This window comes from Chamaea fasciata, unplaced genomic scaffold (genome assembly GCF_029207755.1).
Source record: "Chamaea fasciata isolate MVZ Bird 193981 ecotype frontalis unplaced genomic scaffold, bChaFas1.0.hap1 SCAF_6, whole genome shotgun sequence".
Lineage (NCBI taxonomy): Eukaryota > Metazoa > Chordata > Aves > Passeriformes > Sylviidae > Chamaea > Chamaea fasciata.
Window position 1 is genome coordinate 27961884 of NW_027094091.1, and position 17533 is coordinate 27979416.

General features: G+C 35.9%; 1 protein-coding gene across 4 annotated transcripts in view; it reads right to left on the reverse strand.

The window, feature by feature from the left end:
- Positions 1-17533, reverse strand: part of DLC1 (DLC1 Rho GTPase activating protein) — a 257450-nt gene that overhangs the window by 150548 nt on the left and 89369 nt on the right. For all 4 annotated transcript variants that reach the window (XM_066185796.1, XM_066185795.1, XM_066185794.1 and 1 more), the window contains 2 exons: positions 13315-13464; positions 10614-10754 (listed from right to left, as the gene is read on the reverse strand). In XM_066185796.1, the coding sequence (XP_066041893.1) occupies positions 10614-10754; positions 13315-13464 (291 nt within the window). The remainder of the gene's footprint in view (positions 1-10613; positions 10755-13314; positions 13465-17533) is intronic.

The following is a 17533-nucleotide window of genomic DNA, read 5'->3' on the forward strand; positions in this document are numbered from 1 at the left end:
AAAAGAAAAAAGAAAAAAGAAGAAAGAAAAAAGAAAAATGAAAAAAGAAAAGAAAAAAGAAAAAAGAAGAAAGAAAAAAGAAAAATGAAAAAAGAAAAGAAAAAAGAAAAAAGAAAAAAGAAAAAAGAAAAAAGAAAAAAGAAAAAAGAAAAAAGAAAGAAAAAAAAAAAGAAAAGGAAGCAAGCAAGAAGTGAGACACGGAAGAGAGTGAGAGAGAGACGGGAGGAAGAAGAGCTCAGGAGAAAGAAAATTCCTTACAAGAGAGGTATATGTAAACGACAAAAAGAAAAGGTTTTCCATGATGTCACTCACAGCATGTCTGCGTCTGGAAAAGTACTTGAAAAGGCAGACATGCATTTATTCCATTTCAGTAATGCAAACTATTCATGCCACGTTTTCAAACCATGTTCCAGAAGTAAAAAGTACTGTGTACAAGGCATAAAAGAAGATAATTATTTTTTTTGCTGCCAAGAAACTGATTTGACCAAGCTGATACTTTATGAATTGTCATTTCCTCTTCACTTTTCAGAATCCATTTTCCACCCCAATTTCCTCCTAGTTTACAATCTGTTCCCTCCCCCCATCCCACTTCTTGCTTTTTTCTTCTTTCATCTCTCACTCCCTTAAAGAAGCTGATGCAAGGTTTTTCCTTCCTTCTTTATGTGTGTGCTTCTACTTTCCTGTGCTCTCCATCTACTGGCAGAAAGATTAAACTGTTGTCACTGTTCTGTCTTCATTCCCTCATTCGGTGTGCCTTTATTTGTCTTGGACTCACGCCTGAAATTCTTTCTTAGATAAAACACAGGAAATTCTCACCAAAAGATATATTTACAAATTACATTGTTTCTTTCCCCTTTAATACAGCTTTTCTTTCTTGAGGTTTTGCATATTCTCTCTTCAGCTAAATATACATTACTCCCCTCCTCCTTTCCTCCCCCCAAATCACATTTAAAATAACCACAACTGCAAGCAGAGACATGAATTCATGGAGTCTGAATTCAATACTAGCAAGACTAACAGCATAAGCAATTATCAGTGATGTACTTGTCCCCCAGGGGCACTGGTCTTCAGTCCATGGCTGGGAAAATATCAAATACCTATCTTTGCACTAAGCGCCAATATTCCACCTTGTTCAAGTCACAGGTAGACTTGTTGTCCAGCTGTATATTAGAAGGGAGGAAATTCAGATGCTTATTGAAATGAGCAAGACTGTGGCTGCACAACCATTCCAGTGATCTTATTGGGAGTGATCTGGTGAAAGACAGCCATGAAATATGCAGGAGGAAACCTACTTTGGAGCAGGGTGGATACAATTTGGTGTAAGTAACTGTAATGACTTTAGCAAAATGCAGAGCCAGTAAAATCAGAAAATGCAAAGAAAATAGAAGGAATATGGGAGAAAATGAAAATAAAAAGAAGAAAGAGAATAAAGAAAGAAACAAACAAAAAAAAAGAAGATAAAAGTAAAGAAGGAAGAAACATGAAAAAAGTTACTTTAATGATTCAGGAGCATAGTTAAGCTAAAGTAAATCATCATTTTACAATAATTCTGATCTTTCCTGTTTTTATATACACAATTATGCCAAAAGGGAATTAAATTTCATAACATCTCAACATGGGCCAAAATCCCATCAAGCACCAAACTTTTGGATATGAATAGCAGAGGATTACCTAAAAATAGTTTTACAGTAACACTACTTTATAATAAATAGAACAACTCCTATCTTGTCAAGATAACTTTTTTTAATATTAGTTTAACTGGTTATAATAGTTGTTATCACTATGGAGATTGGCATAGCAGATACTCAAAGCACTAATTTTTTGGCATCTCAGATATGATTGCTGCAATCATTGTGCATCTCACCTGCTTTACATGGCAGTTCTGCATGGGACACCTGGGTGGTTTGAACCCTCTCCTTGAATCACACAAAGGAGGAGACAGAAAGCAACTGCACACCTAAACCTAAGCATTATCTTACAAATGAACTCCTGAAATGACACTATTTTTTTCCGTCTTCAGAGCACTCTCACCTTTCTGCTCTCCTGAACTGCTGAGGGACAAGGTGAAGGCTCTCAGTCACAAGATAGTTTTCAATCTGTGCTATTTAGTGTGACTGCTGCTCTCCCAGTGATCTAAGTCCTTGGAGATGTAGTAAATACTCACAGAGTCTGATAGAGGTAAAAAGGATTTCTTCATAGAGCTATCCAAAACTAAAACTAAATGTGTCCTTGGCAAAGGAGTTAGGAGTTAACGACCAATTCAGCAATTCTAACAACAGTTTGTCCCAGTGTTGCTTGTGCAACACTCTTGGACCCTATAAAGCTGCAGCCTTTTGTCACCTATTGGTCTGCTGGCAAAAAGTTCAAGTTTTTTCATAGCTTTAAAGCCCCTTACCCCAATTCCCACTAAATCTGTAGCCTAGCTTTCTGCAGCAAGTCTCCAAGTTCTCTTGCTTTCCATCCCTTCATACTGTCCGGGAAGGGGACCTACCAACCCTTTCTCAAAGCCTGCTCTGGGTGATTTTGAAGGTATCTTGAGTTGTTACTGAACAGGATGGAAACAGTCACAAATGTACAAATTCTTCTTTTTCTACGGTGTGTATTAAAGGCTTTCACACAGAATATTTTTTTCTCATTTTGGCACAGATCTTCAATGCTGATTTAAGGAATTACATCATTAAAATCCTTATGCTATGTGGTGTAATTAATCCCCCATCATATCCTCCACTTATTTCCTTTCAAAGAGGTAGAATTCTAAAAATGGTGAGATGTACAGATGCAATAACTGATGCAATATATATCAGTACAATTTTAACAAGAAATTTCAGATTCCTTCTTTTCAACAGTTTCCCAGAAATGTTTGGCGCTTATTACTTGCTGTGAAAGGCTCTATCAGGCATGAAACAGAGCAGGTATGTGTAAATAGGAGAACTTAGGTTGAGATAAAACTCAGTGCAAGAGAAGCAGCTTCCATGTAAGAGAAATAGCCCAGTAAGGGCTTCCATGTACAGCTGTCAGCGATTCAGAGTATGTCTGTTGCTGTGTGGGATCCATCTAAACTACTTTCCTCTCCCCAGACCTGCAGTAGTCTAAAGGATGTCTTTAAAAACATGGAAATACCGATAACAAACTATGATTCTTGAGTAAAATGCAAATCCTGCATTAGGACTTCATTGCATAACTGACTGTAAGTCTGTGATGATAATGTGCACCATCTGTTGTTTAGATGGGTTATAAATTTTTTCCCAGAAAAATGCCTAAGCACATTTTGAGATCAATTTACTTTTAAATTCCAAAATATTAGTATTTTTCACAGATTTAATAATTTAAAAAGATTGTCCTGTGTTTTAAAGAAGTAGTGATTACTTGCTGTGTAATCAGCCTCACCTTTCCAATCACCATCTCCTGCAGTGATCATTTTTGCAAATGTTGGCTGATACTAAAAATAATGCAATCCCATACAGATGTATACACCTCTGCATTGTAGCAATTTAAACACCAACAAAAAATTATTAATAAAACTTTTCAGTGCTTAGTGGATTTTGTTTTTCTTCAGAGAAATAAATTCTTAATGCCACTGACATTAAGAGGCCATTTACATATGTTGCAGCAATTTTGTACTCACAGGCTTCTAACTGAAAACGATTTAAGAATATTTCCCATTATTCCACAGGCATGCAATAAGAATGCCATACTCCATCTCCGAACTGAAATTTGTCAATGCACTATATACATTACATACTGACGGAAAATTTGCAAAGTATTTTTTAAAGAAAATCTTAGTGATATAAATGTCATGTAAGTTTTTCTTGGCAGGTGCTGAAAAAGAGTTAAAATTTCATACTGACATATAGTTAAACATATTTAAACAACTTCAGGAAGAAAGGGAAACTTGGTAGGGATTCAACTCAATCCATATGGAAGAGCACAGAAGACAGACTTGAACTAAACTTGTCAGGCATTAAAACTGGACAACAAATGGGAACATTTCATGTAGTGTCTGGCATTCAGAACATACTGTTGTGGAAAGCAAAGCCCAGCAAACTCTCAAAAATTTAGGCTTGACCAGCTTCCTATCAGACTTGTTTAACTAAAAAAAATTCTGATATCCTGACATTCCATCAAACCTACCACTTCTAGAGAAACCGAGCCTTCTACTGTTGATTTCACAAGAGGAGAAGATTTACTGATGAAGAATAAGCTTTAAATGTTTTTGAAATGCAAATGCACCAAAGTTTACACACAACATAGTTTTGCTTTCTTCCGTCTAAGGTTTATATCTAATGTAGTAAGCTGAATCCCTGTCCCCAACACTGCTAGTCAGCAAAATCAGACTGTGTATGATAAAACAGAGTATTCATCATAGTGTTAATGCAGGGCCATCTAAAATTTGCTATTTGCTGTGCTTCGAAAGGTTTTTTAGGCTTTCTCTTAAACCAAGGGAACATCAATATCCCCCACTGTTACCATCACCCTAACATTTAAATTAACCCTTTAACCTAATGGTTGGCTAGAAGAAGTTATTTGCTCATAATTTTGACCTGGAAGATTCCATTAAATGGGACAGTTTAGGCATATTCACAAACCACTGGAAAGAAACAAGGCTGCTAGGAGACTTATCTGGCAATATGTGTCATCATGAGAAGCATGTATTTGCTTGAGAGGGGTGGAAATAACTAAACATGTTATTTTATCCATGCATAGTAGATAGAAAAACCTTCCTCTCCACTTGCAAATTGATGTCTGCATATTTCTTTACTTTTCCAATATAAACATTGCTTTGGGAACAACTTCTAAGTCAATAAGTGATTTAAAAATTTTCACTTACAGTTTTTTTCTTCAGTCAAAGCATTTTGTTATCAAAGTCACAATTTGTAATTTCTAAATATAAACTAAAAATAGACTGTGGTAATTAATTTTGATCATTAAATCTTTTAAGCATGGCATAATGCCTTAATTCTGCAAAAACATATCTGCCTATGTCCAAGTGCTTGATGTTCTCCGTGCAGTGCCCCTCATGTAAAAGAGCAAGACACCAGGTGGCAGCACACAGTGAAAAAATGTACTTTACATTTCTAACCGCATAATTAGCGATGTTACAGCTGAAGAAGTCATTAACGTTTTCTTCAGTTTATAAAAAAATATTATCAAACACAGCCAGAAGGAGACAGTGTTGAAGACAGTGTCAGCAACTCTACAAAAGGCAGAAAACATGAGAAAAAAACTGGTATATAAGCATGGCTGCTATAAAAAAGTTGCGAGAAGAGACAGAAATGTAAATGTACAACATGACATTTTGGCAAGCCTCCGAAGTCTTTATGCTTAACACTCCAGAAGCTGGGTATTTATTTAGATTATCAATATTTTGTTGAACTTGGAATAAAGAGCAGATAGCCTAATACATGTATTTCCTGGGTTATACTGTACCTGTATAAAATTGCAAACCTTTCATTGCAATGTGTATTTACATTGGTCACTCAGGATTCAATGTTGAGGGAGAGAAAAAATGGGAGAGAGAGAGACACTGTCCCTGACCAAAAAAAGGGTGACATCTGTCAAAGATGTCATAACTGGCTTCAGTGGTTTTGCTTCAAATTGTAGGAGTAGCTTGCTCATTGAAAAAAAAAAAAAAAAAGAAAAAAAGACTTCCCCCCCCCCCCCCCCCCCGCTCACCTTTTAAGACTTGCAGTGCTGAAAAGACTCCACAGAACAAAATCCTCTGTCATTTCATTTGAGATAAAATAAGTACACTTAGGATCAACATAGGAAGAGACACTTAAAACAGAATACAGATTTCTTTGGGGAACAAGACAGAGTAAAATAAACTTTTCGAGAAGTTCATATAACAAATACAGGCTAATCCTGCTGTTTTCTTGTACATGATTGGCAAATGTAACTTCATGGTATCATGTTTTTGCAGGGTAAAATAATAGGTTGTTAGAATTCAAATGAAATTGTGATTGTGTGAAAAGTTCATTTCATAATTAATTCCCTTACCTTTTTTCATTAAACACTTTCTTTTAAACATAGATATGAAAGACAATACTAAATTAATCAACTTGATCAGGTCCTGAGAAGACTTTTCTCATCTTGTATTCATAAAAATGATCAAGTTTTAAAGAAACAGTATTTGTATTAATGTTTCACAGTAAGGGTCTTTCTCCCTGATGCTTACCAGATTTACTTTCAGTTTTGCCTGAATGATAAAAATTCAAGGAATACTATAATGGCAGCAAAATTTAGAAAAGTTACATAAGGACTTTGATAAGTAGGCAAATATAACACAAAAGTATAATTCAGAGACCAAAATCTATCATCTTTTAAGTTACATGACCCACTGCTAAAGATTTGTCAGCACATATTCTGTATGTTTCCATACCTCATAGTTCATTGAATTTACTATACAACCTAATGCAGTAGGAAATGTAAACACTTCAAACCCTTGAAATAATTTGCTAATTTTCTGTCATTAATATTTAATTTTAGTAAAGGCTTCCTTGTACTAACAATAAATTTCATCTTCTTTCATAATTAAAAAAGTGTTGTTAAGTAGCAAGAAACTTAAACACTTTCTTAATCTACAAATCTCAGAATCATTTTTCACAAAATGATTTGGCTTTCTTTAAAAGGCTCAAATTTTAAAATATATGATTATGAATCAAAAGTGCATTTGGTAAATTATTTTAGTACACATAAATTATAAGTTTGCAAATCTGTCATCTAGATAATACAAGTTTTTGTCCCAATCCAGTAACAAGATTTGTGAGAGTGGACTCCTGAGCTCATCCAAGGCTTCAGTGATAGCAGCAGCCTGACGCCCATTCCAGTGCCCAGCCAGACTAGGTAATTCTATACTTGCAGGCATAACTGATGTCTTAAATCACTTTGAGAATTCAATGCATCTTAAATGAGTCATTATAGCTAATCTGAAAAACCATCTGCTCCTAGGTACCAGCTATTCTGATGATAATAGATGCCTGATTACCTTTGTACAGCGTGACTAAGGTTAACTTGGACACTGTTGAAGTGGGAGGGATAAGACTGCCATGACAAGGAGTAGAAAATTATCATGGCTGGTGGTTTTTTTTTTTTTTTTTCACCTGAACAGAAAATAAACAGGCCTTGCAGAGCAGATATTCAAGGACAAAATTTTGGCCACAGCTTTTAGGCGTTAGTTGCTGTTGTCCTTTAGCCAATTTTTTGTGCAGAGAAAGAAAAAAAAAAAAAAAGGACAATGATAATTGATTCAAGTTTTCCTTAACTGGTTAACTTTTAACTAGGCATTGGAGAAGGAGATGGCAACTTGCCATTAGTTATTAAAACACATTCTAAGTACTCTAGTCTTATATTGTTTGTATAATAATCAAACCACATTTAAAAATTTTGGGTCTTTATTGTTAAGAATATTTTAATTGTCCACATGTATAGCATTGGTTCATAGAAGGCAATGACATATAGAATATTTACATTCCTTTCTCTCTAAATCCAGACACTCCCTTTCTTCAGCGTTTCTCATGGCCACTGGGACAAAAGGCTGTTGATTTCTAATTTTTAACCTGATTTCAACTCTCATGTGATTAGTGCTAGCCAAGCATATATCCTCAAATGTTAATATACAAAAATCTTTGTCTATTTTGGAGACTGATTAATCAATCCCCAGAACATAAAGATGAGCTAATTATAAAAGCGTGAATATTTTTTTACTCAGTAAACATAAGTAACATAAAGATGCCAAAAACATTTCTTACTATCCCATCCTAAATTACGTAGGAAATGTATCTGTTCAATCACATGAATCCCTGTTTTTGCAAGGATTGCCCATATAAGCACCATTCCAAAATGTACAATTTGTGGCTCAAACACAAGTGGTCACAGAAGGCTATTTCACCCTGACCATGAGATATAACAGTGGCATCCTAAATTTAGGATGGAGGTTATTCAGCTGTATGCTTCTTGTAATCCCAAAATGCCAAGGACATCTGCATATCAAAGGCCTTCCTGTTGCACCCTGCAGAATCATAGAGAAGCCTTTCCATTACATTCTGTGGAGAATCCTATTCTTCCTTGTCACACCTGTATTCAGTAAGGACTTCTGTGTGCGTGTGAGCAGACAGGTGTGTGCTTATACATAGGGACATGTACTGTACACAGGCATTCACACTGACAAGAACGGGTTTGACTATCCAGAAGTGAACCTTCACGAAATGTTAAATAACTTGTTCATGAAAATATACACACATAACCTTAATTTTATTTAAAATAATATCTATTATTAATTTGCAGAGAAAATTTTAATTGACACTGAATTTTAAATACAATTCTTGTTTAACATTTCATAAAATCTTCTCATGAAAATTTAAAATATCCTGCTTTCCATAAACCAAGAAGTGAATCATTTCCACTAAGACTATCAAACCAAATTATGCTTATGGATATCCCAACACACCGTGACACTGTTTAAAATTATTTGGTTTAAATCTGTATAAAGCTGAATGAACATGAAGCGACATGGTTTGTGTGTACAAGAATTTTCTACCTATGAGCTATATCCTGCGTAATTAATATCTTTTACAAGTTCTTTATCGGGAACTAGATCCAAACTCATTTCTCCCTGCCCTGCCTTGGTATTCCCACTACCCAGGTCTGCATATGATGTGGTGTTTAACTTCACTGTCTGACTTTGATGCAGTCAACTGTTTGCCGTAGTTTGTTTAAAAATACCACAAATCATTCCATAATATAACTAATCACCCTTGCACTCCTGTTTACATAGTATTAATAAACATAACAATAGAAGTTGTCCTTGGAGACTAAGCATCTGGAATCCTTGGAGATCTGCAGTTACAAACTTGCAAAAAGGGAGTAAAATCTTTGAAATGGTCCATTACCATTAAAAAGTAGCTCACCAAGTTTCAAGCAGAGAATGATTTTATTCCTATAGCTAGTCTGACAAAAAAATCCCCTCCAAAAAATCTAAATCAAAACTAGAAAAACAAAAACAAAACAAAAAATTCCCCAAACCCCCCAAACTACTTTTGTAGTCTCCTTTGTAGATAGAACACCACATTGTGGATTTTCAGAGATCACTACATGGATTGCTACAGGGTATGAGGAGTTGCAGGCTGCAAAACTTTAGAAGAGAGTTGTGTTTGGAGAAACTTTAACTTCACTTATAAAAAAATTTACAAAATTATATAGTAAAATAATATTTGCATATAAGTTCAGCATGACATATTAATCACAGCAAAAGTCAAAAAAATACTTGCTGAAGCTGAATTAACACATAATATGTAACTCCCAGGAAGTGACCCACCCTTCTGCAAAGCCAGGTGTTAAGAGTTCCCCAAATACTAGCACAGAAACCGAAATTTAAAAGAAATCTTCAATACCTTAAAAAGTGAAAAAGTGTCTGTGTGCTTCTCAGGGTCTGGTAAAATGGGGTATCACCTTCCAGCATAACATATGTACTTATTTGAGAATTTGTGCTGCTATGTATGCAGTGACAGAGTGCAGAGCTCTCTATTTGCCATAGTTATGCACTGATGATAAATTACAAGTGAATTTATTTTTGTACAAGTGAACAATCCCAAATGTAAATGTTTATTAGAACTTCTGTTAGCCACAATCAAAGGCATTAGTTAACCTGCTATTATTGCATGCAGTAAATGACCGGTGGCCTCTATTTTACTTTTTATAGACTTGTTCTAAACATATATTTATGGTAACTACAATTTTTATTTTAATATTTTATCCCAGATTTTCTGCTGGTCTGGTAACCAGAAGCATTTCAATAAGTGAACAGATGGAGTAGAAGTTATGCCAAGACTTTTCAGCATAGGCAAAACTTAGAAGTCTAAATTTCTGTGCTTCTTGAGGCAGTGAAAACAGCAAGTTCAAGAGTGAACAGTATGTCAGGAGTTTCTAGGACATCTGAGCATTTCTGCACATGTTGATGGCTGAAGCATTGTAAAGAAGAGTTCTTCAAAACATGGAAAACAGCAAAAGAAAGAACCATGCTTCTCATAGGCTGTGTGTCTATGAATGCTGAAGGAGGTTCCTTGCCGTATCTGAGCTCTCAGGGCAGCCCTTCCTCACCACCTACCATCTGGCAGAAAAGAGCCTGCCTGCTCAGAGGCTCCCCTCTGATTCTAAGCATCTGGAACCACTCGCCAAATTTTCCTTAGAATGACATTCTCAGATCAGCAGGGTAGTAGGTACCTTCAAGAGGACTAGGATGACTGGGTTTGGATATCATAAATCAGCCACAGATTTTCTCTGGCAGCATCCTTCATGAGATTTAGGAAATGTTCTGAGTGATGCCACTTCAAAAAAATGTGCCTTCCTAAATAGCATAGTTCCTTTAAATTATTTTCTCATACAAAAACTCAGCTTATTGTAATCATAAGCTGTTAATAGTGTGTTTTTAAATGTGAAACTTCTAGTATTGTTTGCCACTAAAATGGCCCTTTGAGACCACTTTCATTTTTTTCCTCACTGTCTCACTCACACCTTCTGTTGTACAATCCAAGTAGTGAATAGTAGAATATTTTTTTATTTCACTTCCAGTCCATAACCATGAGAGAAGTTTAAAAAAATATAACCTTTGTACTCACCCCAGCCTTTGGTTTAGCTCCAGAACTGGCTACTGAAGAGGGAGATGCTGGGTCAGGAGCATGGATATTAGAAGACAAGTTTGTTTGCATGTGATTTACTGAAGCAACATCCACTCCACTTTCAGAACCAGATTCAACATACTGTAGAAAAATTTTGCAAGTCTCTTTAGTAAATGGGAATGTGAAATAAAATATTTCTGCTAAATAATGGAAATATTTAGGCAAGCTCACTTAAATACATATGCTTGCTGTCTTTTTCAAGGTGGTGATTTGCATTAGCTGCTGTTCTGAAATTATAAATCACTATTAACATCAAAGCTATAATTCCCCTAAAGGGTAGAATGCAAGGTAAGAAAAATCAGTTAAGGGCAGCAGAAGTTTGACATTTTTCTCCGATATTCAGTATTTCCTGTGTGCTCCCACCTTCTGTCTCTGCAGCACTGCAAGCTAGTGAACATCTGTAAGCCATTATGCAGATGAAATTACTTCACCATCCAGCGGTTTATACAATTCAGAGGTACAGCTCCTTAGTTTTTTTTGAATCACTAGACACTTATCAGCCAAACACCATTTCTGGTTAAAATGCCCTTACTTTTAATGACACTGATTACATTCCTCTTTCTGAGAATAAAAAGCAGATATACAGAATGTTTTATTGTTGAGGAAGTAAAAATTTAGCGCATGTTTGATTTACTGCATAGGGTGAGGGCAAGGGATTATACTGTTTGCAGATAAATTGTGATGCATGTCTGGCAAAGACCTGGTTATGTGTAGAACCCGCCATAACCTGTCAGGATTTTTAGCTGAGATGCAGCCTGCATGAATACAGATATTTTTTTAAACTATGTAAAAAAATCTCCTGAACTCTTAATCCCAGAAAATGTGCATACAAAGACTTAGTTTCCTAATGCCAGGGTCCTAGAATAGGTGAAATACGGGGCCGAGTCATCTCAGGGGTTCTGCTCCTGAACTGAAAAGATACACCACCCTTTGATTAATTAATTCCAGTCGAGTCTCTGGTCTGCCAAGCCAAAGATGCCATTTGGGCAGGTGCGTCTATGCCATGTACATGAGTGTGTGGTGCTCTGAAAAGGGTTAGAAATTAGGGACAGAGCTGGACTCTAGGTAGGGTCATGTGTTTGAGTCAGATATTTCCTGCCAGTGAGTTGTCTGCAATGTGAAGCAGCAGAGCCATGGAGCAGCCTCTGTAGCAGTCAGTATGGCTATAGCTGCTCTCAGAAGTTTCTGGTTAGCAGAGCTATGCTGCCACAGTGCAGAACCATGATCCCTGCTGCATTACACAGGTTTTTACATTACATTCAAATGATTTCTTACTATAGTATAAATATGAGCCTGAACTCAATACCTATATATCTTGAAAACCAGACCTTTTGATCTTCTGGTCCACAACAATCAAAGGTTCAAAAATTCCTGGGAAATCATTGTCCATAGATAGACAGCATATATTCCATGTTTGATGAAAGCTGTCTTTCTGCAGTGCTGCTTTGCAGCATGGAAATAGGTACCATGTCTGATTATCAGGAAGGGTTATTTACACACGTTGCCTCCACACCCTTTATTACTGTAAGAAATTACCTAAAGTGCTGGCATGGATTGGTGAGATACAAGAAACAGATGTTAACATTGTATTTCAGATTTCCTGCGTCATTGGTGTTTAAGGAGATACTCTGAGAACATGGATATTCAGTGGGAAAGAAAATGTTTAATGATGAAAAGTAAAATTATGTGATTTCCTCTAAAAATGGCATATTATATAATTTTCAGCTGATCAAACCCAGTGAAATACAGTTTTTCTACATACAGACCACTCAGCAACAATGAAGCCTGACTTTCAGAGGAAAAACTCCTTGCTGTTTAAAGAAAATATCACTAACCAGAACAAATGACACAAATGCTAGTCTAGAGATCTCGGGGCAGTGTTTCTCAGGTTTCTTGAATTGAAAAGCATCTGAAGCACAGGTGGGTGAAATTAACAGGAAGCCTGCATAAGAATACCTTGGATCAGACATTTCACGTTCTTCAGAGTTACATGTGTAAACACTTTACAGAAAAGAAAGAATGCATCAGTCGTGTGTGAGCTGTCCTATCTCCTTTTGGATTACTCTCAGGAAAGAATGATCCTTTTAAGTGAATAAAAAGCCCCCTACACTAAATAATTCAAGTTCTGCCCAGAATCTTTCTTTAAATGACTAAGGACTTTTTGCCTTCCCGTAGAAGAAAAACAAGACCTGTAGCTCAGACTTCCTTTCAGTTCTATGTGATGTCAAATGACACATACTCGTGTTCTGTGACTGGTGTGACCCTGAGCATGTGCTGACCCTGCATTTACAGTGGGTGATAATTAGAGAGCCAGACATTTTCTGAATCTTGTTGATCTCTCTTTGCTTTATCTGGGAGTTCTGAAGCTCTCATTTTTGAAAGGATGTCAAAAGGAAATAATGGATATTTATTATTATTATTTATTTATAATTAATTATTATTTTTGAGGCCAATGTTATTGCCCTCAAAACATGTACATATGGAAAAAAAATACAAATCAAATCCTTCAAAAAAAGAGCTTTAGTTCTAAACCAAGGAGCTGAAAAAATGTGAGGACTGCAAGAAAAAGGTGAAGCGAAAAAGGTGAAGCAAAAAAGATTGTATTTAGAATAATAACAAAAAATTGACCAAACTGGCTTACAGGTATATGCCTCCGTTTGTATGTTGGGGTGCTGGATGGGGAAGAGCCTGCACTGAGAGCATTTTCAATATCCTGGTCAAGCTGGTCCAGTTTCATAATTAACAGCACCATTGAATCCAGTCGTGAACGATCCCGATCTTCTGGTATTTCCTATAGAAGAGAAAATACAACTGATAAATCTGAAATGGTATTATTTGGAAAGATTGACCTTAAATTATGAAAGATCTGTTTCTTCATTTGCCAGGAAAGCACACTAAATAATAAGCAGATTTTTTTTTTTAAAATACTGTTTTGTGTAACCAGCTTATTGAGTATTGATGTACTGCTGGGAAAATATTTTATATTAATATTTAATATACATTCATTATAGCAATTAAATGTTTTAAAAGCACAATTGTTTGGAATAAATGCATCATTACTTGGATACACGTACTTTTAAAACAGCTACAGATTCTAAACAGTCCTCAAAATGTTCACCCCAAATTAATTAAATTGCTTGTAGAAGTACAAATGACGGAGGTTAATCTACGATGGAAACAGAAGACAAGTTCAAAGAGGCCATTTTCCACCTGAGCCCCAACTTCATTCCTTAGTGGAACATATTAGTGTAACTATGTTTTGTTGATTTGTAGCAGAGATTTCTGTCTTGGCTGGAAATTCTTGTTACACATGAGATACACCAGGGTAATAGTGAACAGAGCATCATGGATGCTCTGACTGAAAAGAGAGCAGGATGAGGTGATGTTCACATCACAGCCTCAAACACCTAGTTTATGCAGCTAATTTCCCCATACTCCGTAGAAAAAGGAGGCAGGGCAGATCCTCAAAAGTGCAACTCAAAGCAAGATCTTCAATTAGATGGACTAAATAATGCTCTCATGGAGTTCCTTCCTTTCCCTTTCATATAGAGATTAAAGCAAAAGTCAGATAACTATCCTGCCTCAAAATTCAGGACTGTGAAAATTCCTACTAGTTCCTGTAGGGATTTTCATAATTTGCACTTAGAAAATACAAAGTTCCATTAACTCACTTGAAATAGTATTTTTATAAATCCTTCTCAAAAAAAGGATGTAAAGATATTACAATTGTTTCATTGTGCCCATGAAGTAGGCAATATAAGTGTCCAAATTAGCCTGTTATTTTATAGTCACTAAACTGTTTTTCAGGCTATAGAGAGACTTCTCTTGTTAGGATTCCCTTAGCAGGAATTTTGTAGATGCTTCAAAGGCATTGCAAAACATGAATAGATGATTCCTGCTAGAATTAAAGGACAAAATAGTCATATAAACCACAGTCTACATGATCTTTAGGTGAAGACATATGTGATGGTTACTTAATCAAATCTTAGAAAAGTAGCAATATAAATCTATCAGTCTATAACAGAGTTATGAACAATGTACAATGCAAAGGTCAAACGCAGGGAAACTGTATTTCATTTTGTATTGCAACTTGATATTTTGCATTGGGTTTCTAAAAATGCTGCCGAATTTGCAGGATCCCCTGATGAATTTGAGCTGAGTTTAGAGTGATTGGGAGAGAATATAACCTCAAAATATCTTAGAATTCACCTAAATGGGTTAAGTTTCACTTTCCTTCAAATTGAAAACACAGTGTCCCAAATGATTCATTGCCACTGCATGGATCTTCATTTTAACTGATCTTAAATTGATATCTGAGGTTTAAAAATGTCAGAACAATTATTTCATCTAATCTGCATGGGTACAGAAAGCCCAGTGGAGCAGCTGAGTGTCTGCTGATGGAGTAGAAATGACCTCCATTGCAGCAGGGACCATGTTGGCCATGGCAAGCAAGACTGTCACCAGTTCACGCATCTAGAGGGTGCCAGTGCTGTTACTAAACCAGCTTCCTACACAGTCCCCTCACTGTGTTCTTATTTCTATTGGTTTTGCTTGCAAATACACCACTGCAAAGGCTAATCAACCTAAAACTGACACTTGACTTAAAAAACAGAAATTCACTGCCACAACAAAAGAAGTGGTGGTTGCTGGGTGGGATTTTAGTTTGTTTGTTTTGTGGTCGGTTTGGGTTTTTTGTTTGTTTATTTGTTTGCTTGTTTTTTTCCTCAAGCTAGAAAGATACGAGGCATTTCACTCAAAGACCAAAAAAAAAAAAAATTGGAATTTTCCCCTAGCAAATTGTTTGATTCATCCTGCCATAACAGTATAAACTTGCTTTGCATGCTGGATGCTCTTTGATTGAGAATGCTGGAAAAGAATGCTGAAATGAAGAGGTGGAAAAATACTGTTCAAAGTGATATTGAGGCTTGACACAATGAGCTGGCTTTGAAGGGAAACACTTCTTTCAGGAAACAATATTATCATCATGGAATTTAGGTATTCTGTTTAGATGTCCTAACTTTGTGGTTCTCGCTGCTGTTCACATCAACATGAGAAATTTAACATTTTAACTATAGTTTCTGTTTTTACAACTTACTAAACACCCGTTTTTCTGGGGTACTATCAATACGTATACATGCAAGTCTAAGCATTATATATAAAAGACCACATAAAATAAAAAGGCTAATTCATCACAACACATAAAAGAAATATTATTATAAGATTAATTTATGTTGAGACAGTTTTAGCCTTGATAGTCTTCAATAAATTTCCAAGAGCTTTATAACCTTATTATGTTTTTTGTATCTCCCTTTTGTTTATATTCTGAGATTTTATTACTGAAGTACGATATGATCTGTAGCCAGCAAGGCATTAGCAATTAATTTGCTTCCTTTTAAAAAGACAGTATTTCCTTTGCTTCCAGTCTTTCCCATTGTTTCCTACTGACAGCTATTTACCTTCCAAATTAGAATGCAAAAATATAAATTACACTTATAGAATTATACAGAAATGCTATCTTTACCATTATGAAGTCAAAACTTGGGCATTAGAAGGTATCTGGTCAGAGAAGGCCCTTACAACCTTAATTTCTGCCTTAAGGCATTTGCATAGGGCAATTCAGGCATACATCACAAATATAAACAGTAGGTCAAACTCGAGATGTTATTTGTCTGGAGATTTTGTTTTTAGCATGTCTCCACACAAGAAGGAAATAGTTTTGGTCATGAACTGGAAAAAACAATATTTCTTTTAATTTGTATCCTCACTGGTGTGATAAAGAAGCTAGTTAAATTTGAATATATCCATATGTTTAGAACAGAAAACACTGTAACTCTTCCTGTAATGAAGGATGCTCGACTTATGCCTAAATTATAAACCCCCAAATGTTTTTACAAGGAAAACAGTCTACAAGTCCTGTTGCTATCACCAGCAAACAATGCTAATAGAATGAAAACATTTTTGGGAACATGCCTGCAAATGAGATTTAACCAGTATTTTTAGTTGCTTTTGTGGATTTGGAGCTCATATCATTATTGAAAAGAATAACAATACATCTTTCTACTATGTTCTCCCATGTCTTCAAGTGTTTGTGTGTCTTTCTTTACTGCCAAGTTGCCTTGTGCAACGTATGAGAAGGCCTGGCAATTCCTTACTGTAATGTTCTCTGCACATAATTTTATAGTTTTTATTTTGAAGACGTGATGAATAAAAAACTCTGTATGAAGGCAGCATTAATCAGAGTACCTCTAGAAAGAACTTACCAAAGAACTTTTTGTTTCTGGTTTAAAGAATTTCATACCCATATTAGCAATACATTACAATTACTTTAACAAACTCAAACAGAAGAAACCTATTTAAGGGTATGACCCTAAACTTGGATTTATTGCATCCATTCTGTTTTACCCAGGCATGGCAAAATGGAGCTGGATGCATTTCAATTCCTTGCTCTCTTAAACCCTGTATTTCTCCAAATGTGTTTTCACCTTTCACCTCTAGCCACTGTTTTACATCACACACACAGTCCCTACTGCAGTCCATTCCCAAAGACCTCTTTTGGCTGAGTAGAGCTGAAGAAAAGGGTACCTTTTGAAAAGGGTGTAGACTGTTGAGTGTAAAAACTATTTTAATTTTATTAGGAAAAAAATCTGTACAGAAAAAATGGGTACTAAAACCTAAGTTTGCACTCTCTCTTAATACCTTCAGAGGGATTGAGTCACTCCCCCCTTCTTTGTCGTTTCTCCCTTTAAAAGCATTTGCTGATTCCAGCCTGACCAGATCCTCTCAGTGCCAGTGTTGTCCCTTGTGGTTAAGGTGGGGAGACAATATCCCACTCTAAACATCCCCCTGCTAGAGCCATCAGG